The following is a 25095-nucleotide window of genomic DNA, read 5'->3' on the forward strand; positions in this document are numbered from 1 at the left end:
ATGGCTGTTCTAAGTTTGATTAATCAAATAATTTAGATAAAATCCTCTTTAATTAAATGTCCCCCCAACCCGCAGAGCTGTTGATTTGCAATACAGCGTACAAGTCATGGACCACATATGTGGTATTATTATATGACATTTATATGACAAAATGTACTTTTCTTTGGGTCATTTTTGTCACTCATACTGTAAGGATTTTTCATGACCAACAACTATTTGAAAAATATTAAAGCAAGGCTGTAATTTTTTTATGTACTACATTTTCAACCATTCTTGAACATGAAATGTCATTAAAAATGTAATCTGTAACCATAAATATAGAATTATTTAAATTTGTTATATTTTAAGTGTAAAGTATGGAAACTTTGAAGATCAAAAGCACAAGACAAAATGTAACATTGTAAAATGTGATTATAATTTAAAATATCTATTTCTATATGCATATATAGTCAAATGTAATGTATTCCTGTGACTTAAACATAAGTACACATTCAGTTACACAGTCTCTCAGAAATTATTTTACGCTGATTTCCTTTTCTGTTATGATTATTTATGGAGTTCAGTTGTTAAATAAAAGTTATCAATGATGCAGTTATTTACTTTTGCTCCATGTTTTTGTATTGTATGATTTCATATTATGGATTATAAAATTTTAATTTAACTCATGTATGCAATTTAGAATATCAATTTTAATTAATTAAATGCGTTCTTGATTATTAAAAGTTTTTTTTGTAAGGTAAACTTGCTACTTTATCAAAAAAGCACAATATAAAGAGCATCAAATCATCATATTAGAATGATTTCTGAAGGAATGTGTGACCCTGAATAATAATGCTGAGAATTCAGCAGTAAAAGGCAAGAATACATTACATTTAAAATATATTTATTTAGGGGAAAATATGATATTCTAATAAACAAAAAAGTGAGCTTCACATGTGGAGACAACACTCACATTTTCTTTAGAAAACACTGTGGAACAGATGAATTGGAAGTACAGTATAACCTCTTTAATATAAATGTTATGATAGGGAAAGTCTTTTATACATGTATATCAAAACAGAGAATCAGTGCTCACAAATCAAAAAGTTACTCAATTCTTATTCATATTAGTTGTTCTGCTAACAAGTACTGTATATATTGATACATACCTAATTACAAAATGAGACTGAACAAAACAAAAACACCCGATATAAAAAATAAATAATATTCAAAAGCTTAAAGCTTTAAATTGCAGTTATTCCAAATGGGACAACAGTCGCCGCTAATAACTTTACTGTGCTCAGCGACCAGAAAAGGCTTCTTGGAAAACTGGATATATGCCACACCACAATACTTGACCGAAGAGCTTATTTTAAGTCTCTGTATACACTGTTCAAACAAAATACTGTTAAAAATAAAACTATGCATTTTACACAAGCTTAACTATGATGCTAGATAAGATCTTATAAGATAAGATTCAGTTACTTCATTCACATTGTTAAATATTGTTGCCACACAATCTTTGTCTAGGCACTTTTAACATGCACTGTGCTTCTACACAGTTCACTCATAGTGTTACTCCACAGTACGCACATACTAAATGCTTTATAGTTTCTCTTTACTTTAATTGATGGAAAGACCAGGTAGAGCAGATGAATCTTTAGGCAAACCTTTTAAACGGGAAAAAAACAACGCCGATTTAATGTTGTTTACATTATAGCACATAAAAATGAGGAAAAAGAAATGCCATAAAATGTCAAATTAAAATAAAAAAGCCTAATAGTTTAATGCAAAATATATTGTTTGACTTTAGAGTAAAACATAACTTGCCTTGAGAATAGCACTAATAAAAAGGCTTTATTTTAGTAAAATTGACCAAAAAAAGGACTCAAAACCACTAGAATATAAACAACTTTACATGCAAAAGAAAACAAACGCTTAATGAGTTTTAAAAAGTTGTTCAATAAACCACTTCTTTCTGACAAAAAAAGATCTTTACATTTTCATCCATATGAATATCATATGACAGGAGCATATTCACAGCAGCAGAAAACGTTTTAAGAAACCTACAATCACACAACGAACACAGAAGAAGCACTTTAAAAGGAGTGTCAGTTGTTACAGTATGATACACAGTTCTTGGCATTACTGGTAGACGGTGATCACTCAGCTGCAAAGAGATTGTCCTCCTCGGCGTAAGAACTCCTGTAGCTGCCATTGAGATGAGCTGGAGGAGATCTGTCATCGCTAACCATTGAGCCCGAGCCGTCCATTTCACTGTCATACTCGTGTTCCATCTGTTCATAGACCCTTTCTCTCTGCAAAATCAGAGAGAAAAACTCAAAAAAAGCCCAACAATACTGTCCACTTAGTAAAACTGACTGAATGGACGTTTCATTTAAACAATATTCAATCAGCCCCATTCAGATTACTTGATTTTTCCCAATGGTGGCATGATTTGTTTGACATAGGGCACAGGTGTCAAACTCCTGGAGGGTGTTCCGGGTGGGCTGTTTAGTTCCAACCCTAATTAAACACACCTGATCCAACTAATTGACTCCTTCAGGCATGTTTGAAACATATGCCTCATTCACACTAACAGCGACTTTGTAGTTTCCTGCTGCAAACACAGGTTTGGGTAGGTCTACAGCACAGAGAATGGATCACGAGAGCTCTACCGGTGCTCTTGTTGGCTTTCACTGAAGAAAGTCATTCTTCATTTGCATAATGTTGAAGGATTCTCAACTTTGTCATGTCGCTCGACACGCCCACCTGGTAGATATATAGATACTGTAGATATATACACTAGATATCGCATACACACCCTGAGTATGTGTCAATAGTGCCACCACATTTGTTCAGTGCCCCCAGGACAAATGTCATTCAACCTCACTAGTCAAGACAAATGTGAAGATGCTGAACCTTAACACTGTGTACGGGGTGTAGTAACGAGTAAACAAAGAAAACAAAGCACAAAGGCAGAGCGCTTCATAGGTAAGATTTAGTTTTTATGTTTTTGCGTGTCACAAAATTTTGTGCTAAACAAATATTGATGATAACAGTCACTTAGGGTACTGATCATAAGGCAAAGTAGCACCAACTCACACTAAATACTAGACTTATGCTAATTTGGTTGAATAAAATGAGCAAACAATGTAAATAAAATATGACATCAAGATGCTGTGATGCTAGAAACTTGTATTATTGTCAGCTAAGTTAAATACCCCTTAACTACCAACAACTTGATGAAAGAAATGTATAGAAAGCACAGCGATAGGAAGACTTGACAAGTGCAGCCTTCGAGTCAGGAACAACACTTTTGAAAAAGAATAATAATAATAATAATAATTGCTCACATTTATATATCGCTTTTCTGGGCACTCAAAGCGCTTTACACAATGAGGGGAATCTCCTCATCCACCACCAGTGTGCAGCATCCACCTGGATGACGCGACGGCAGCCATTTTGCACCAGGCCTCACACCACACACCAGCTAAATGGTGGAGAGGAGACGTGAGGGTGATGAAGCCAATTATGATATGGTGAGGGTTAGGAGGCCATGATGGACAAAGGCCAGTGGGCAGTTTTGGCCAGGATGCCAAGAAGAACATCAGAGGCTTACTTGAATATGTTACAGTTCATTTAGAAAAACCTGTGAGGTTCTGGATGTGTTTTATGGAATTATGCGACTAAAGCTTTATGAATCAGGTGTATGCCCTTGAGGTTAAAAAAGAAGAAGAAAGGTTTATGAGCAGAAGAACACCATGCCCAAAGTGAAACATGGATTTGGGCCAGTCTTGTTATAACGGTGCTCTGCTTTTGAGGGAAGTAGAGAACCATATGAAAAACATAATGGACTCCTTATGAGACAGATCAACACAATTATTTGTATTATTTACTAAATATACACAGCTCCCTTTACTCCTCACCCTAATACCTCAACTCAGAGCAAGCCTCTGGTAACTGTGACATGATATATAAAGGCTTATAGCTGTAAAAATTTGAGTTTGCCCCAAATGCTTAGAAAATAACCATAGAAAGATTGAGAGAGACATGCTTCCCATTAAAAGGATTTTTCTCTATTATTGATAGACAAACATGTCTATAAATTAACCTACACATTCATGGAACAGCATTTTTGTCACTATTTGTGTTTGTACAACGCTCTTGGTATTTTATATATTTAACGCATACCTTTCTATTTAATTTCATGTTAGCTATTTTATGTCTACTATCAACATAATCCTCTCGAGACCCTGTGTACCTTGGTGTACAGATAATACTTTGATTTCGATTTGATTTTGGCTGCAATACACTCCAAAATAGTTGGGAGAGTGCATGTTTAAGATAGCATCCCATCAACTTTACTTCTAATTACAATGTTAAATTATCTGGAAATTTAAGATACCAATAAAGTGAGTTTTACAAGCAATTTTTCCCAAATCTAACAATATACAAAATTACCTATACATTATTTTCAACATACTGCAGACTGCAGTCGTGCTAGTCAAGCACATTCAGTCTATGGGCCCTATCATACACATGGCACAATAAGGCGCAAGATGTGTTTGGCTTGATGTGTTGCTATTTTCAGACCAGCACAACCCAAATTTTCCCTATGTTGCACCACGTTGTTTAAATAACAAATCCATTTGCTTTGCTTTGTGGACTCATAGGTGTTTCGGTCTAGAAAGAAAGTGTGTTAAGTCACATTGTTGGCGCGTTGCTATTTCGAGGCACTAAAATAGACTGCGCAACCGACCAGCTGAAAGCAGGTCTTAAGTCTAGTGCTGAGCGCGTTAGTTGTACAAATTGCTTAAAACATTTGTGTATTGATGTACATCCTGTTTATCTTTACAAATAAAAAAAGAATTAAAGGATTAAAATGTTACAAAAATTATTATTTTCCACATAAACATAAAAACCACTACCTCCATGCCTTCTTCATCTCGGGGGGCTTTTTCCAGTTTATTCATGACAATTTGCATTTGTATAATGTTATTATTATTAGCAGTTTTATTTAAGATATGCATGTTTATATTTGTTTTAATAAAAACCAGTTTAGATTTGTCCACCTGTCGGGTTTTAGACCACATGGGGCAGAAGAATAGGACGTTTGAATATAACTCAGTTTTTTTGACCACACTTCATTATTATTGCTCATTTGCTAGAAATTAAAACTAAATTTAGAAATAGTTTAAAAACAAATCTTTGCGCTTGAGAAACAAAATTGATGCCAATTGATGTCTTCAGTGGAGTGCGTACAACAATGTTTTTTTTCATATTTTACAAAAGAAAAAGGAGTAAAATAAAGAGAAAAGTAAAGAGGCCGAATGTAGGAGGCTTATTCTTTATTCTCGTGCTGCAGATGCTACGTTTAACGATTTTCTCATTGTAAAGCATTCAGTTTTTCCACTTATAAAGTCCGCCATGTAAATAGCAAATGCACCATGGCACAACGCAACTGACTTATAAAAGGGATGAGAGAGGAGACTCTGATTAGTTTAATGCGCATTATGCTCAAATCACACCCATAAGAATAAGCACAATCTTGCTAGACCATGTGCCGTGGCACATACCATATTTTTCCGTCCCTAAAATAGCAAAAGCTGATTCAGGCATGACCTTAATGTTTTTGCGCCCTGTTCTTTAGACTTTGCGCCTAGATCGTTAAAACAGAGCCCTTTATCTTTGAAACCATGATGTTGTAGCCCATGCAGAAAGTGACAATGTAATATCTGTAGACTTACTTATAAACGATGTAATATTGATGAAGGAATATGTCTCTGTTTAATCTTAAAACTTACAAATTAAAATGTAGATCCCACTGAGCTGAGAAACAACAGCATCACTACAAAAACTGATATACAACTTTCACCTTGGTAAACAAATAATTTTTTATGTTTCAGATGACAGAGTTTTTTTGATGTTCTTCTGAGCATGTGGCTTTATTTGAAAGCACAGCATTACAGTTTTTTATTAGGTCATCTAAGGGCTGAATGTCATCTACATTCTGGAGAGGATTTCTGACTTCTAATAATAATAAAAATTTAATCCTTTAATTATTAAAAAAAAAAATGTTTTTACGTTAGTTGATGAAAACCTAAACTGTTTGCAATATTGCAGTGAGAAATGTGATGTTTGATTTGTTTGACAATTCCCTCTCGACTTTTGTCACAAATGATAAACCATGATCAGCCTTTACTTTTGCATGCACATATAAAACTCTCTTGAATTGAGGTTGTAATTATCACTAATTTGGATTTTTGATGTTTGCCGTTTTGATGAACTCTGTACGTTTTCATCAGATATCAAAATGAAATGTACAAAGTTCACACTTTGTCAATAAGATGTCACAATTGGGGGAAGTACAAGAGCTTTACGGTTAAAACTGTAATAATGATGTGTATCGTAGGCAGACAGGCTTGATTGTAAAATTCAATCTTTAACAGGATCAGCAATGATAACCTGTTTCTTATCTAAAAAAAAAACTAGAGCAGCACACCGAGATGTAGCTGAGCTACATACTGTGCAGTTTATTTGAATCTGCAACGGAGGTCTTTGAAGTGCATGCTGAGCAATAAATACTTCAGTTTTCAGCACTTCAATAATTGCCAATAGATTAAAAAACTGATCCAGTTAAATCAGTAAAAAACTGACAATTCCCCAGTAAATATCTTATGCTCCATTTATTTTTGTTGCTCCATGTGTGTATCTGAAGCTGTTTGCTTGAAATGTAAACTGGACTCACCTGGGAGGGTTTTGCTTTATATTCAGAATCCCTGCTTTTTCTTCTGAATGCTGAGCTCTCAGCTCTTTCCCTGCTACTGTCCCATCCTTTCTCCCTCTTTTTTTCTCTCTTGCCTCTGAAAATAGAATATTAAGATTTTACAAATGACTTTAGTTATACATTAGCGTCAGACACATATTGTCACTCTCCGTGAACCTTTTTGTTGGTGTTGGTGACCTGGCTCTCTGCCTTGGTGACCTGGATGGAGATCTGCTTCTTTTCTTATGTCCTCTGTGAGATGAAGGTGGAAAGAAATAATTGAATATAAATATCCTCTTCACTATGTAGTAGCTGACTATTCAGTCTGGAAAAATTTGAGCATGTGTTGCTTTTACTAGTAAATCTATCTGTTCTGTAAGAAAGTAATAAAAAAAAGAAAATTACACTTTGGCCCATTTTCCATTTATTTTCCTTAAACTGGAATGAATAAATGTATAATTTATTGTAAACCAAATGAATTTTTATTAATGTAAAAAAATGAAAAATGTGAGGGCAACATTTGATTGTGTTACTATTTAATCATTCATTTTCTTTTCGGCTTAGTTCCTTTATTAATCTGGGGTCGCCACAGCAGAATAAACGCCAACTTATCCAGCACGTTTTTTTGCACAAATTGATGCCCTTCCAGCTGCAACAATATATATATACCGTAGTGTGTATACATATATACATACAATGTGTCCAAAAAGTATCAAAAATAACATATCCACTATATACAAATAATGAATTGCTCATGGTACAGCAGCAACTTGTTGACTAAACAAGCAATGTTTTTCTTCTGCATTATTTGTGCACATTACCACCTGCTGTACTGTTACGTAATCAGGATCTTCTTCTATTATTTTGTTCTAGCATCGCTCTATCTCACACCTGGAGATATCAGAGTTCAGGTATCAGTTACCTTTGCTTTTATCTTGGCCTCATCTTTTATAGGCCACACCATTAATGGGTAGGTTTCATATTATACAAAAAACATTTGCGTCTCACAATTCAATATGCTTGCCAATCTTCATTAAATCCAACAAACACAAAAACATCATCATCACACTAAAATTTACAAACACAAATCTACCTTTTTCAAGATAGACAGACAGTGACATCCCTGCAGGACAACACAAATGTTTTTTTTCAGATTACCAACATTCCGTTCCGATGTGTGTGCACCCATTAATCTGCTAGCTATGGTTATGCAAGAATGAGTGAGGTAAGTGTATGCGTATGTACTGTATGTGCGTGTGTATGCACCAGCTCTGCCGTTCCCAGGTGTGAAGATCATATCTTCACATACATACAGTAGATACACACACACACACACACACACACACACACACACACACACACACACACACACACACACACACACACACACACACACACACACACACACACACACACACACAAAGTATAAATACATTTATCAGTAAAAGGCAACACTTGCTTATTCTGAAAAAAACAAAGTACAAATTCATATGCAAACAGGTCATCCCCCCTGATTAGATTACATTAGTCAGAATGTGCTCCACATAGATGAGTGGGCATGACAAACCACCTTCCTTTCTGTATGCTGAGAGGATTTTGTTTAGATTTTTTTTATTTATTGTTACATCAGCAACTTATGGAAATTGCATGGCAAGATTAACAAAGATAAAGTCTGGTAACTTTCATCAATATTTTACACTAAAACATTGGATATGATTTTTCAGTGCAACATATGATCATTTTTAATTCTTGCTCACAGTATAAAGCTCTTGTCCAATGGCTCTTAAAATTTCGCATTATAATAAAAATGTTTTAAGAGTGAAGCTTGACAGTGGTTGCATAGTCAGCATTAATCTTGATTGGCCAATTCGGCTTATTGCTATTTAAAGCTAAGACCGAGAAAAACATATTAGATTTAGCATTTATATATTGCTACTCTCTTGTAATTTGAAATGCTTCTTTTATCCTCGTTTTTAAGTTGCTTGAATCAAAGTGTCTGATAAATAAATATATATATATATATATATATATATATATATATATATATATATATATATATATATATATATATATATATATATATATATATATATATATATATATAATTTTTCTTCTTAGTATATACTTGTATATACTTAGTGCCCCCACAAGTGCCTGCTATATCGCACTGCTACGAGAGTGATATTGCATTTATACAACAGTTTGACAGCATAATTGTTTATATAAAAACAAAATCAAACTTGGAGAGTCTCAAAAACCCTTTTGTATAAGGAACTACTTTCTTCCGGATTTAAATCATAAGCTGACAGGTAAACAGCTGAGCAAGCATCTTTTAAACTTTAGATCTGTAGTGTCTGCTTTTTGCTGGTTGTATGTGGGCGGAGTAATACACAAAGGGTAAAGAGGCTGTACGGGTGCTGATATTACTTAAATATATCACGGCTATCAGCCAATCAGATTCGAGAACCAGATAGAACTGTTGTATATAACATGGTCATAAGTGATCAAAAGTTTGGCTATAGCTGCCCAGTTTGTCCTTTTTTGAACTCTGATTTGTCACACATAATGTAGTGTGCATTGCAATATTTTAAGCAAAACTGAGCTATTACTCTGCTAATTAAACCTTTACACTCTGCTCTTACTGGTGGACTGTGTGTGTGTGTGTATGTGTGTATATATATATATATATATATATATATATATATATATATATATATATCAATTGAGTTTTTTTTATCTTTTTGTGCATTCATCTGAAAGAATAGCCTTTCATTCTCTGTCAAAATGTTTTTTTTTTTATTGATTGCTTATTATTTGTTTTCTGTGATGTTTGTATCAAAAATATTGATATAACTGTGATTTAAGAAAATAATGACTTTGAGTTTCATTATGTTCTCTTTACTGTCTAATACTCATTGTACAAGGTTGTCAAATACTACAATGAAACCTTAGTAAAATATCCCTTACCCATATGTCAAAAAACTTAAGGGCTATAATGCAGCCAGTCCCCGATCCTAAATGGGGCTCTAGCAAAAAAGGACATTTTCTTCTAACCTGCTTGTACTGCGGGACCGTCTGGAACCAACATAGCATTTTGGAGGCGATCTTCCTGTTTTGTCCCGCAGCCTCTTTTCATCCCAGTCATCGTCCTTCCTTCCTTTACTGTCTTTGTCCTTCCTTCGGCCCCTGTGTTGGGAGACAACACTGGTCATAAATGTACTTTGCGGGAACAGACTGTAAGTGGAAAGAGGCCAGTGTGGAGGTGCCGTTTAACCTGGAATGAGATCGACTCTGGCTGCGTCTCCTTTCTCTGGAACGAGAATGTCTCCTATGGGACCCACATGAGTCATTAAATCTCTGCCGTGATCTCTTTGATGGATGCCCTCTATAAAAACAATAATGTAATATCAACAAGTTATTTAACACTGCTTCAGTGAAACATATTTATGGATTACACAGATTTTAAGCATGCACATTGCATTGATTGCATTAATAAATGCACAGGTTTCCTTATTTTTAATTATTGATTTAATTTACAAATGTATAGGCACAGTGTTGCATTTACATATTTTAATAATAATAATAATAATAATAATAATAATAAATTAGGCTTCATCATGATTTTTTTTTCAAATTTAAGACCTCTTATGATGCTAACTAACAGCCATTTCATATAAAACAAGATATGTTTATGGCCCTAAAAACTGGATTAAACTAAACACATTTTAAGGGGGCTTTCACACCTGTGATTTGATTCATTTGTTCCGAAACAGGGATTAAAATTGTTACAGTGTTGCTTTTTGTTCTCGGTGCAGTTTGCTTTCACAAGGCAAAGTTTATAAATGGACCAAAAGAGCTAAAACAAGTCACGTGCAAATGAACTCTCCTTACATTGGTCAGAGTTTCACAGTTTATTTTGCAGAGTCCTGCTCAATTGTCACCCTTATTTTAATTTATGATAATGAGCAATAGGACACTATAAGCCAGGGGTGTCCAAACTTTTTGGGCCGAGGGCCAGATGCAAAAAAACAAACGTTGTCGCGGGCCAAATTTTACATACATCACACAGACACGCATATATATATATATATATATAAATACAGTTGAAGTCAGAATTGTTAGCCCCCCTAAATTATTAGCCCCCGTTTATTTTTTCCCCAATTTCTGTTTAACGGAGAGAAGGTTTTTTTTCCACACATTTCTAAACATATTAGTTTCAGTAACTCATTTCTAATAACTGATTTATTTTATCTCTGCCATGATGACATTAAATAATATTTGACTAGATATTTTTAAGACACTTCTATACAGCTTAAAGTGACATTTAAAGGCTTAACTAGGTTAATCAAGTTAACTAGTCAAGTTAAGGTAATTAGGCAAGCTATTTTATAACAATGGTTTGTTCTGAAGACTTAGGGGCTAATAATTTTGACCTTAAAATGGTTCATAAAAAAAATTAAACCGCTTTTTATTCTAGCCGAAATAAAACAAAAGTCTTTCTCCAAAAGAAAAAATATTATCAGACATACTGTAAAAATGTCCTTGCATCATTTGGGAAATATTAAAAAAAATAAGAAATAAATCAAAGAGGGGCTAATAATTCAGACTTCAACTGTGTGTAGATAGATAGATAGATAGATAGATAGATAGACAGACAGACAGACAGACAGACAGACAGACAGACAGACAGATGGATCATAACAAGAACTGCTGCTTAATTGAATGCATGTAATAGCGACACCCGGTGGTTATTTATTGAATTACGTTCATTTTTGTATAGCGGGCCAGATTCTATTGATATTTATAAAAAGCCTCGCGGGCCGCCACAAAACTGATTGAGGGCCGCAGATGGCCCGCGGGCCGTAGTTTGGACACGCCTGCTATAAGCGGAAAGCTGCGCTTTAAATTTGAATGGTGACACCCACAGACATTGTCACAGATATAAATCAGAGGTAAGACTTTCTCATAGAGCTCAGAGCTCTGGCTAGACGGCAGTTCGGTCAATGTTCCTAATGGATAAAGAGCTCTCGTTAATAGTTCAGCATGCTTTCACTTTCGTATTTAACATTCTTACAGAGAATGTGGTTTAATGATTAATCGAAACTAACTGCATACAACATAAATTTAGCATTTGCAAAAATGATTTTCTTTGTACTGTGCATATTTATAATGCATATATGTACAGTTGCCATTAGAATTATTAACCCTCCTGAATTATTAGCCCCCTATTTATTTTTCTGCGATTTCTGTTTGACAGAGAAAAGACTTCTAAACATGTTAGCTTTAATAACTCATTTCTAATAACTGATTTATTTTATCTTTGCTATGATGACAGTAAATAATATTTTACTAGATTTTTTCAAGACACTTCTATACAGCTTAAAGTGACTTTTAAAGGTTTAACTAGGTTAAATAGGTTAACTAAGCTGGTTAAGGTAATAAGACAAGTTATTGTATAACGATGGTCTGTTCTGTGGACTATCGAAAAATATATAGCTTAAAGGGGCTTATAATTTTGACCTTAAAATATAAAAAAAAAAAAAATTAAATACTGCTTTTATTCTAGCCAACATAAAACACATACGACTTTCTCCAGAGGAAAAAAATATATAAGCAGACATAATGTGAAAGTTTCCTTTCATAAAGCTCTGTTAAACATCATTTGGAAAATATAAAAAAAATAATCAAAGGGGATTTAATCATTCTGATTGCAACTGTATATACATGCAAAGAAAATGTGTGTTTATATATAAAATATTTAAAATAAATAATATATAAACATGGATATATATGTAAATATGTTTATGTGTACATCTACATATACACTACTACATACATGTACATAAAAACATTTATTTTATATATGATTAGTCACCATAAATTTTCAAAGAGCACTACATGGTACATTACTGATTATTTGTTTAAATCTTTCTTTAGTCCATTAAAGTTCCTTTTAAATGGATTAGATTTGATTTGAACAGTTATACAATTACAAAGGGATAATAAATCTTTGCACTTTTACCATGTAAATATAATACTAATACCCCTAATATATCTACATGGTCAGTAAGATTATTTTTTGTTAATGTAGTCAGCATAACTTGTGTAGCTCAATAAATGAGTAGCTTCATAGTATTTTAACTGCTTCATATAGTGAGTAGCTATTGGCTTCACAAACTACTAAGGTTGCGTGTAAATCACCTGTGTCTAGACCTGGATCGCTTTCTTCTTGAGTTAGATGGAGAACAAGAGTGAGATCTGGACCTTCTGGAATGCCTGGATCTACTGGATGAAGGGAGTTCATTTTCTGCAAGAAACAAATAAAATTGCCATAAAATAAAAAAGATAAACATGAAAGCATCACTATGAGAGAGTCAGGGTTTTAAGAAGACCAACCTGGCTCGATAGCAGCAGCAATGGTTGACTGAGCCTCTCTGACTTTCTTCATGACGTCCTCTAGCTCTTTGGCTGCAGCTTGGGGTGTAAGCTCTGGAGGCTTCACTATGGCATTATTGGAGTGGTTAATCCTGAATAAGATGAAGTCAGGCTGATCAATCACTTATAAAAATAGGATGCACTAAAACTTTTCAAAAAAAAATATTTGTTTTTTTTATTTGTTATTAAAAGCAGGGACCAGGAAGGGATGTCCAATCTTGATTCTAGAAGGCCTACGTTACACAGATTTTTAGTTCTAGCAAACTTACTCAGACTTTCTTTAAGAGTTTTGTTTAGTTAGCTAAAGTATTTAATTCAGATTGGTGCTAAACTCTAAATAACAGTGGCCAATCAGAAACAATTAATTAATTTTTTTCAATACGCACAGTTTACAAGTCACCTAAAGTTAAACAGTTGTGTTTTACCATTTATGAATCCATTCAGGATGTCTCTGGGTCTGGCTGAAGCACTTTTAGTGTAGCGTAATACATTTAATTTTTTTCTCTTTTTTTTTTTTAAATGATAAATAAATCTTTGCTAATTGTTTCAAGAGATTAGCAAACCCAGAGATCAGCTAAACGGATAAGACCTAGACCCAGAGATCAGACCAAGAGATCAGCTAAACTTATTAAAAAAATGGTAAAACTCAACTCTACATATTAAACATTAGGTGAATTTATTTGCTAAAAAGTATGTTTCATTCAGAAGAGTTGTCTTCACAATATGAAAGCACTCACTTCAGTGGTCTGTCACCAAACATTACTCCATTATAAGTGAGTGCTCGTGCCACTGAATCCTGATCAGCAAACTCCACAAAAGCAAAACGTGTAGGTTGGGTTTCATCTCCTGCCATTCGGACAAACTTCACATCTCCCACCTGCTTAAAGAACTTGAGGAGCTGATCTGCCGTAGTGCTCTAAAAAACAAGGACAAAACTTGAAAGATGAATAAAAACAATGTATCATTAAAAAAAAAAAAAAAAAAACACAATTAAACCACAATTTAATCACATCTAGTTACTGTACAATTTTCAACTTGTTAGGTTTTATGTTGGATGCAGATAGTGGATCATAGTCTGATTCCAGACACTGCAATGTATGTCAATGAACTGCAAGATATAATGACAACTGTAACATAACTGTAGTCAAAGCAAAACATCTATGCAATATAGTGTAGTTTTATGTATAAAAAAAATGTGTTTCATTCAAACCCTTTTCTCTCCCTTATAATAGGACAAAAGATATCAGATATAAAATATATTTTTTTCAGGTGTACATTTTTAATGAACTCAAACAAATGCATAAACCACTTCTACTGCAAATGAAAAAACAAACAAACATGCACGTAGACTTGTTGACAAATTCTACTTATAGAATATCATATGTTAATATTATGTTAATGATTGTGTCTATTTATGAGCTAAATAAATGCTGAATATGGCAATACTGTAAACTGTTTTACAGTACTCTACAATACACTGAAGTAGAATCTTACACTGTTTGTCAAAATAACACTATTTATAAAATGTAACTAGACTATTAATAGATTTATTTTTACATACCTGTGAATTCAAATTGCCAACATACACCGTCCTTCTGATCTCATCCACTTTAGAGGGATCAACATTTCCCATGAGAGGAGGCTGAGCAGAGACTGCACTTAGAGTCGCCACAGAAGTGTCCAAACTAGACTTCAGGACCCCCAGGTTAGCTAAAGGGAGGCTCCGCTGCCCCAAACAAATACAACACACAATTAAAAATCTATCTGGCAAGCAGTTAATGATGCATATAATATTTTTTGCTGGAATACACTACGGATCTTTTAAACATAAACATTAAACCCTAAACAGACAGTAAAACATTTGTCATTATATGCTTACCAAATTTGTAAAAAAAATAAAATAAAATAAATGAATAAATAATAATAATAATAATAACAATAAAAAAATTTAAGAAGATCTGGGCATTAAGTGACTAAAGACTACACATTGTATGCATCTACAACCAGACTTCCAAATCATCTCAAACACAACAAACTTATGCAGGTACAAGAGCCGGAGACATTTAATAAAACCAATATTATTCTGTAAGTCATTATGACTCAAGTCACATCTCATTCAGCAAAAAAATACTGTTTATAATACATGTTATTATCTTTACTTTGCAATTTCCTTATATCAGGGGTCCGTTCTTCGTACGTGGATTACTCAGTTAGCTGGATTTGGGTATTGACGATTTGACACGATCCAGGATCGTTTCGTTCTTCAAAGCTGATCCGAGAGTTGTTGTCATAGCAACAGTTCTGCTAGGTCAAACCTGATCGGGAGCAGGTTCAATTCATATAAGCAGGATTAGATCGGCTCAGTTCAAGCAAAGATAATACAGAAAGTATGTTCTGAATTCTAATATTTTTTTACAGTAGTAGTTATATACACTTGGGAAAATGGTACATATTTTTTTAACTATATATATATATATATATATATAAAATTATAGTCATTCATAAAATAAATAAAGTTATACATATTAATAAAACTTATGCAATCTGTACCATCGAAATGAAAGTACAGACTGTCACCTTGTGGTGCAAAGAGAAAACTTATTGATATGAACTTTTTAGATCGCTTTAGTACAAATTGTGTATAATAGAAATGCAGAATATGTGACTTATTTTAAAGCAATAATACATTTATGATGTCATAAACATTTTTTGATAGTTAATAGTGATTTGAAGCTTCACAAAAGTTGCAGACGCCTTTACCAATATCAAAATGCTTTTGTAAACAACCAGTTATTCTTTACGCCGATTAAAAAATGGCTACAATAATATAGACAATATTTTCTAAATTTAGAACTAAATACACTGATATGCACTGAAATACATGATGATAACTCTTGACACAAGAAAGTGTAAAGCCTGCAGCTCACAACAAATGTGGAAGGTTATTGCGTGTCATATTTAACAAACCGTTTCTGCTAATTTGATGTAATTTTGCTCACATGTATAATTGAATATTAATCAGATGATGTCATTACGCTGCTGTGCCGTCAGCCAATCGCTGCATAGCTGATCATGATTTCGAGGATCGATAGATCTGTCCTTCACAACACACGCAGCGTTCTCAGATCAGTTCATCCAGACATTCTAATCTGATTCGCGAACTTGTTTGAAGAACCAAATTAGCGAGAGATCAGTTATCAAGATTAAAAGATCCAGGATCAGTCAAATCATCTTAGATCATTTAAGCGAGGTACGAAGAACGGACCCCAGGTGTACAAAAAAGTAAAAAAAATAAGAAAGAACCTTAAGTTTCCTAGATTTTGAGGTCCTATACATTTAGTTAAATCGAGTTAACTAGAGTAAAAGCACCATTTTTTCCAAGCATATTTTAGTAGTGCAGTATAATAACATAAATGAGACATACAAAGATACCCGGTATTGCCAGAACTAAAGTCAAAATGTAAATATTTATTTATTTTATTATTATTATTTTTTTTTAAATAAAGCGTTTATAAATTGTTCTTTAAATCGAGAGCTTCTCAGTAGATGTGGTGTTCCAGAAATTGATGAAGGCAAAAAAAAAAAAAAAAAAGCACGTTGTGTATTCTAGCCATATACTACTACTAGTGTGATTTTTTTTACATTCTGTAGTGTAGAAGGGCTAGGAATTGGCAGAAGTCCTCCTCCACTCATCAGGCTGGCCACAGGTGTTGCAGGAGCCAAAAGCGAGAGTGCCTTTGCCTCTTCTGGGATTTTTCCTAAGGAACAAGAGCACCAGGATTAGAGAGGCCAATGGAGAGGTCTTCAGCTGCTTCTGCTAAGACCCAAGATTAAGGAGAGTGTTTCAACAGCCTAGTGCTCTAACACCCACCCTAAGCATCTCCATCCCCGACCATCAACAATCAAATAAACTGAACTAGCTTTGCTACTCTCCTTTTACTATCATCACAAGACATATTGAAAACAGGATGACTTTTGCACAAAAACAGAGAAAAGAACATTGTGATGTGTCCTTTTCTCTTTAAAGAAAAATAATAACAATAAAATAACAGAACAGAACATGTAGAGAATGAGTTAACACTTTGTGGTATGGGTCACCTGTACTGGAAACATATTGGTCATGAACCATACGATATCAAGCATGGGCGCTTTTCTCCCTGGGGCGATCGTGTCGCAGTGTTGGAAAGGGTGTGCAACACAAGACAACCGTTCATGTTGGCTGCATCACACTAATAGCACATAGAACATCAGATACAGAAAAGAAGAACATTTTAGGTGTCTTTGAGAAGCCCCCCTTAAGCAGTCAGCCCTGAAAAGTGTTGCCTTTACAATAAAGTTAACAAATGTCAATTTGCCAAATACGTTTCAGCCAAGGTTGGTACAACAATCAGTAGATACGCATGCTCTGTGCTTACAGTGACTACAGTACTAATGGGTGAACAGACTGTTGTGCTCCTTAATGAGTGAACGACTAAATTAAACCTCAACCTTGATTTTTAACTACTTCATTAGTAATAACAATGTTCCCCAAAACCATGCAATGAAGTTCAAAATGCAATGGTGTCAGCTGTATTGATCTGATCTACTGATCTTGTCATTACAATAGGTTAAACAGAGTGCCTTGCAAAAATAAACAATTTAAAAAATTCTGTTTTTTACTGAATTACAGATCCTACACAGTCTATATATTATAAAACATTCAACATTTTTTGGTTGGGAAATGTCTTCGAGCCGGGATTCAAACTTGGGACGCCCTGACATGCTACTACACTATATGTTGGTGCGCTAACCACTAGGTTATTGCGCCGACAAAATTCAACATTCTGCCATGTGAATAGCACATGTAATTAATTAATACATTTATTATTATGTCTTTTTTTACATGATTAATAAATCTTTGCTAATTGTTACAACAATGAAACATGCTGCCCTATAAAATGTGCATAGAAAAGAATGCAAGAAAATACAAGGTCAAAACACATTAATATTTTAGAGGCTGCTGAACAAACTCTAATGATGGTATCATTTCAAAAATCAATTTAGAACATGAATCAACTATAAAGATTTTTCACCAAAATACAGAAACCGTTTTTTTTGTGTGTGTGTGTGTGTGTGTGTGTAAGCAGTACTTTAAAAATACTCAAAAATGTATGTGTCAATGTTTTCAAACTTATTATTATTATAAAGTTAATAATTTTTGTTCTATAAAAAGCCATTTTTTCCCTTTTGATTATTATTATTTATTTTGGGTTGTGCAGTTTAATTTACAGAATTTCTACAAAGTATGTTGTATACTGCAATCTTGCATTCAGTTAAAGTCAGAATTATTAGCCCCTCTTTGATTTTATTTTTAATCTTTTTCCCAAATGATGTTTAACAGAGCAAGGAAAATTTTACAGTATGTTTGATAATATTTTTTCTTCAGGAGAAAGTCTAATTTGTTTTATTTCAGTTAAAATAAAAGCAGTTTTACATTTTTTAAAATCATTTTAAGGTCAAAATTATTAGCCCCTTTAAGCTATATATTTTTTTGATACTCTATAGAACAAATCATCATTAAACAATAACTTGCCTAATAACCTTAACCTGCCTTGTTAACCTAAATAACCTAGTTAAGCCTTTAAATGTCACTTTAAGCTTTATAGAAGTGTCTTGAAAAAACATCTAATAAAATATTATTTACTGTCATTATAGTAAAAAGATAAAAGAAATCAGTTATTCGAGATGAGTAATTAAAACTATTATGTTTAGAAATGTGTTAGAAAAAAATCTTATTACTGTTAAACAGAAATTGGGGAAAAAATAAACAAGGGGGCTAATAATTCAGACTTCAACTGTACGTAAAATAATAACGCATGTTTACAAATAAACACGTTTAGAGATTACATTTTTCTGGTCCCTTAACTCTGTGGCCAGATGTTTTGAAAAATTTAAATAGACAATTGTATATTAAACAGATGTTTCAGTATATACAACAATTGTTTAATATATAATATATAATGTTAACATACTATTAACCATGTGAATTTATGTTTTGAGTTTTTACTGCAAATGTCACATCCATAACGCTGGAATTGCTCATATGCTATTTATCCGTGTTTGAATAAATATTACTGTAACTTAAAAAGAATTTATTTAATTTAATTTATTGCTACTTAAATGTTTATAACATTAAAGTCGTAAAATATTTTTTGCACTGTTTTTCCTAAGGTGAAAAATTAATTAATCGGCTGAAAAAAATGTTTGCTTCAATCAAGTCTTTCCATTTGCTTCTGCATTTGGAGCAAGTTGGTGTCCACTTAATGGCATTCATAGCAATATTCTTAACCATGCCCCTCTCACTGTTAGTTTGCCAAAGGAGAATGATGCTCAAAAGAAACCCCCACCCCTTACTCAATTTTCTGTTACAGTTGGAAGTACATCAACATACTTAAATAAAAGTCTCAGCAACCGGTTCACATGGACTTTTAAGGAAAGAAAAAAAAAACATTTAAGGAAATATTTTTAAAAAAATGCTTACATTTATTGTGTGGTTCCAAAATATGAACAAGAATAACTGAATATCAGTAAATGTTATTCAGCAAAATTACCTGATGAAAGGTCTGAATACTTTTGCAAGGTACTGTGCAATAATGTTAAATAAAAAAGAAAATGAATGTGTAATTTTTCAAATTGAAACTTGGAGCAGATCAGTGGAGAGGAGCGAGAGAAAGAGAGAGAGAGGAGATCTTAATACATTAGACATCTGAAACAGCTGCCCTTGTACCGTTCAAACTTCCCTCCAAAACTGGGCGCCAAGTCAACCTGGACAGCTTTGAAAGACAGGCAAAGGTGTGCAACTGTGGGATTGGGGACGAGGGACAAGGGGACAGGTAAACAGCAAAAAAAAAAAAAAAAAAAAAACACAATGAATATGCAACTCTTCTAAGAGGCAAAAAAAGACAACATGTGAGAGAAATAAATGAAAGAACAAAAGAAAATCAACAACAAAATAAAAAAGAAAATGAAAATAAAAATTAAAGAAAATAAAAAGAGACAAGGTGTCCATCTCGGAAGGTTCAGCGGCTATGCTCCTGGTCACATTCCCCCTTTGAAGGCAGCGTGGGCCCCGGCGGGTATAGTGGCTTGGAAAACAAAGCCTTGAGTCAGGCTAGTGTAGTAGTGTAGCCTGGGTCACTCTAGTCATCTGATATGCACACATAATCAACACAGAAAAAACATACAGAAACCAAATTAATCAACGTAGTAAGCCATCCAGAACCAAGTCACGAGGACAAGCATTTCAGGCAAGAGGGAGGCTCTACTCTATTTGATATGTTTTTTTGTTGTTGTTGGTGTTGTTTTTTAAATGAATATGGATGTTTACTGTAAAAGAAACAAGTGGTTAGCCAGTAGTTGCTCTCTAGACTTGCGAAGACCTCACCCTTTCACCTCATAGCCTGCTTAAGACGGCCAGTTTCGTTTTCTTAAATTTGCATAAAAATCTTGGGTATTAAAATATTGCTTGCCATTACTTATAAAATAAAGTCATATGATGTTTATTGATCATTTTCCTGACAGTTTTATATATGCTTGTGGCAGATGTCTGATTGCAGTTTTAAGTTTTGATTGGTGTTATTTTGTGTACAGACATTAATGTGTTAAGACACCCCACCCCTAGTGATTGTAAAGCATGTTGGGTGTATGGCCATCCACACATAAAAGCGCTATATAAATACACATTACATTACATTCTTTAGGGATGTAGTGATTCACTTGAGAAACTGAAATTTGTTACATAACAAATAACAAAATTACATTAAAAATTACAAAAAGAGTGGCAAATCAAACAAAGGACAAAAATATAGATCTCTTCATATAAACCAAGGTGCCCAAACTTGGTCCTGGAGGGCCGGTTTGATGCAGTGTTTAGCTTTAACCCTAATTAAACACATCCAAACAGGGTAATTAAGCCATTAATAGGTATACTTGAAGCAAACTGGAATCAAACTCTGCAGAACACCAGTCCTCCAGGACCAAGTTTGGGCACCTCTGAATGTAAAGCATTGCCTATGCTTTTTGTTCAGAAAATTCACCACTTCAGAAAATGCTGAGATCGTTCACTTTCATACTTATTGCAGTATTATAGTGTTTTAATCACTAAAGTCATTTTTTATATAAAAGTTTAGTATTATTAAGTTTATAAACTGAAAGTGTCTACTTTGTCCTTTACAGAAGGCTGCTTTCACTGAATTTGTGAAATTTTCACTGGATTTGTGAACAACATATAATTTTGATCTGCAACAGACCCTGACCTTCATTGACAAGCATTATAAGTTCATGTGACTACGAATCGAAAGCAAAAGCAGAGCGTATTCAAAAGTGATTTCTACTTTTCATATTGATAGCGACTTCCTTTTTTGCATATTATACACAGCATAAACGTCATGTGCATTTTCTAATATATCCATATATTGCTATATTACTCATATCCACATCATTTTTTAATAAATGTGTTGCAGATAGGTTTGCTACTGTTTAACAGACCAACTAATAGCTTGTTTTCACTGAGCACTACAGTTCGTTTCCACAGTCAGGAGTACCAAAATTTGGAACCATAGTGTACCTCTTTTTTGGGACCCTTTCATAAATGTGCACATCATAACAAAATGATAGAGCTAGACTCGCTGCTAGACACTATTGGTTTACAAAGAATCATCATTTGTGTCTGCGACAAGCCAGGGGAATGAAGATATGTGAACAGCCCATATACAGCTTTCTTTCGCGAAATAGCCTACTGTAACGTCTGTAATTATATAAAATAAATAAATAAATGAACATATATAAACACATACAGCCCCTTAGTCTCCGATATGTTACCAACTAAAGAAAAACTACACACAGCATACATTTTGTTCTTATTTAGGTTCAAAACAACACAAATTTAAAAAAAAATGAAAACCTCTTAACTGTAACTGTAATTTTCAGCAGCACGTGCAGCCTCTGTTAGAGAGTCATTCCATTATTCCGAGTTTATATTAGTCCAAAAGGTGACGATACAAATTAAAAAAAGGCAGTTTGTTCATGTTTGCTGAAGAAATAACGTGCCCTTTTTTTCCCGGCTTCTCCTTTTTTCGCTCTTCACTCTCGCGTTTTTCAGTGTCTGACAGGATCGCGTTTTAAAAGTACGTCAATAATCAAGCACACATTATTATCATCAGCTTAAGACGTTTGTGTATGTCAGATATAGACATGCGGCGTGCGCAAGGAAGAAAGCGAAACTGCTCGCGCTTCAGACTGGCTCGTAAAAAACTACGAGGCACAGGGTAGATTCTGCTCTACTCCATGGCTTTATGGTTGTCCATCAAGATGACGACAAGGTTTGTTTGAGCCCGGATCGACCATGGCTCATTATTATATGTATAATTCCGCTGTAATCTTTCGCTGTGTATTTCAAACAAGGCAGTTTTTTTGTTTTCATTCTGGCTTGTTGCGTAAGCGAATGACGTATCTCTGTAAACCAATAGCGTTCAGCTACACGTCTAGCTCTGCCTTTTGGTTTCCTTTCTCGTGTTTGGTACCCTTTTGAAAGGGTGCTGAAAAAGTGGTACGGTACGGTTCGGTTCAGTATGCCTTTTGACAGTAGAAACGGCCATAAAAGCGTACCAAACGTAACTATACCAAACCGTAGAACTTATGGAAACAGGCCAATAGTATACTGTACTGTTGTATTGCTCAAACTAGGCACTACGTGAAAAATTACTTATTTAATTTATGTTTAACTACTTATTTAATTCATTTTTTTTATGTGTGTGTGTGGGGGGGGGGGGGGGGGCATGGTTGTTTTATGGTAAATTCACTTGTAGTTAAAAATGATTAAGATTACTTTAAAGGTGCAGTATGTAAGCTTGACACCGCGTTCCTCCTAGTTTAAAACACATTTTAACTCGGCCCCTCCTCTGTTGACTCTACGCAATTGCAGGTTGCCAGATTGACAACACCAACAGCAGTGTACCTGACTGTAAAGCCTAGAGGCTGATTTAAATCGTGCTCTAAATAAAAGCAACGGCACACAATAGAGACAATATTTTCCATTCTTAAAGAAGTTGTTGTTCTAACCAACGTCTGAAATGTATATTTTAAAAACGGTTTATATTTTTTTGTAGCTGAATAACAGGATAAACTGACAATAATCACTTCAGGTACACCTCATGCTTTATTTAGTGTCAAATGCTTTTACTGTAAGTTTAAATGTCAATTTACAAGATGTATATTGACATTACTGAAAGCAGCAGCAGATAGTTTACCTCTTACATCTTGAAAATAAAATAAACCATTAGAAATTGAACTTTACAACTGTAACTCAGTGCAAGCCAGCACGTATCAGTAATTTAGCATCTACATTTAATAATCTTAAAGAGATTTAATATGTATTAATTATATTATAAACCTTACCATTTGATTGGAATGCAGTAAGTGCACTATTCTGTGCTTCTGTTTGTAAAATTTAAATTTTTCGGTAATTAATAACCACCTCGTGGAACTCTGAATTTGCATCTCATTTGAAAGTTTGCTACTGTCCACTGGAGGTTGCATTTCGGTCACGAACGCACTTTGAGAGCCTTCCTGTCTGAATAAACGAAATATGCTGTTTTCCACAAAGGCAAACCGAAGGGCTGAAATACAATTGGCTAAACTGGTATTTGGCTGGTTAAAGGGATCAAAACTAAGACAGACGTTCCGGCACGTAATGCACATTTTCAAAGCAGAATATCTGACTTCAGCATTGTTTTTCAGATAAACAAGTGTGTTCACTTAGCATGTTTCTTAAATATCTGCAAACATATTATGATATTTTTTATGCTTTAAAAGAGTCAAGAACTTACATACAGCACCTTTAATCGATTTGTGTAGTGACAACATGAAGGAATTGTGTGAAACTCAATACAAGTGAAACTTAATATAGCTTAAGCTCCACCTGCAGTTTATACTCTGTATGACTATGCCTTTAACGCCTCAACCATCTAGAATCATTACATACTTTCATAAATTTAAATCAGTTCAGAGTGTATCATAACATCCCTAATATGTAATAAAGCTCATTCAGAAGAATGTAGAATTTGTTTCATTATGCATTTGTAAAAGTCATAAATCACCAATCTGTTAAATGAATTAAAAATACCAGCGTGGCAAGCTGTTACTGCTACTCTGTTTGCAGTTACTGTGAACTGCAGGCTATTCTTGTATTTCCTGAAAGCAGAAGCATCTAATGTTTTAGTAAACAAAACCTCTCGCAATTCACAATACAGCCAGCAACTGAAAGTCAAAATTCAAAGCTATATAAACCAGCCACGATAAGCAATAGCAACAAACAACTACAAGTGCATAGCATTATTCCACTCCAAATAATTCGATTTTCAGCAGATCTTCAAAACTACTTTTGTTTGTTGAGAATTTTACAATAAAAACAGTAAAACCGTTTTTTAGCATTTTGCAATGAAAAATTGTACTAATCACTGAAAAACTAGGAATACAATTTAGGTTCTATTTATAATTGATATTATTATGCATCTTGGTCAATTCAGTCACAAGTTGACAACACTAAATACAGGCAAAAATGGGTAGAGAAATGTTGACCGTGTCTATTAGCAAGCTCAGAAGTCAGGCTGGTTGATAAGATGATATATATCAACAATGTCAACGAGTATGGTGATGTCAAAAATGACATTGAATTATCTGGCAATAATCAACATCATTGGGGAAACATAAATATGATAACATGGTGTACGTGCAACTATAGGCAAATTAATATTTAATTAGTCAAGACGGCAAGATGAAGTGTGATTTCAGGTATTATTAAATTGTAGAAGTAGTTTAAAATTATTTGTACATATTAATAAGAAATCACCAATGTAATTCTAAACTAAATTTGC

General features: G+C 33.9%; 1 protein-coding gene across 26 annotated transcripts in view; it reads right to left on the bottom strand.

The window, feature by feature from the left end:
- Positions 1 to 869: 869 nt before the first annotated feature.
- Positions 870 to 25095, bottom strand: part of srek1 (splicing regulatory glutamine/lysine-rich protein 1) — a 42188-nt gene continuing 17962 nt past the window's right edge. For 3 of the 26 annotated variants that reach the window (XM_073950145.1, XM_073950150.1, XM_073950147.1), the window contains 12 exons: positions 19950 to 20369; positions 17282 to 17412; positions 16826 to 16941; positions 14745 to 14909; positions 13921 to 14099; positions 13145 to 13275; positions 12950 to 13055; positions 10023 to 10133; positions 9803 to 9934; positions 6947 to 7000; positions 6731 to 6845; positions 870 to 2297 (listed from right to left, as the gene is read on the bottom strand). In XM_073950145.1, the coding sequence (XP_073806246.1) occupies positions 2142 to 2297; positions 6731 to 6845; positions 6947 to 7000; positions 9803 to 9934; positions 10023 to 10133; positions 12950 to 13055; positions 13145 to 13275; positions 13921 to 14099; positions 14745 to 14909; positions 16826 to 16941; positions 17282 to 17312 (1296 nt within the window). In that variant the 5' untranslated portion in view covers positions 17313 to 17412; positions 19950 to 20369 and the 3' untranslated portion in view covers positions 870 to 2141. Of the gene's footprint in view, positions 2298 to 6730; positions 6846 to 6925; positions 7001 to 9802; positions 9935 to 10022; positions 10134 to 12949; positions 13056 to 13144; positions 13276 to 13920; positions 14100 to 14744; positions 14910 to 16825; positions 16942 to 17281; positions 19712 to 19919; positions 20370 to 25095 lie in introns of those variants that run through there. The other 23 variants (XM_005165658.6, XM_073950142.1, XM_073950140.1 and 20 more) reach the window with 12 other exon arrangements.

This window comes from Danio rerio, chromosome 5, assembly GCF_049306965.1.
Source record: "Danio rerio strain Tuebingen ecotype United States chromosome 5, GRCz12tu, whole genome shotgun sequence".
Lineage (NCBI taxonomy): Eukaryota > Metazoa > Chordata > Actinopteri > Cypriniformes > Danionidae > Danio > Danio rerio.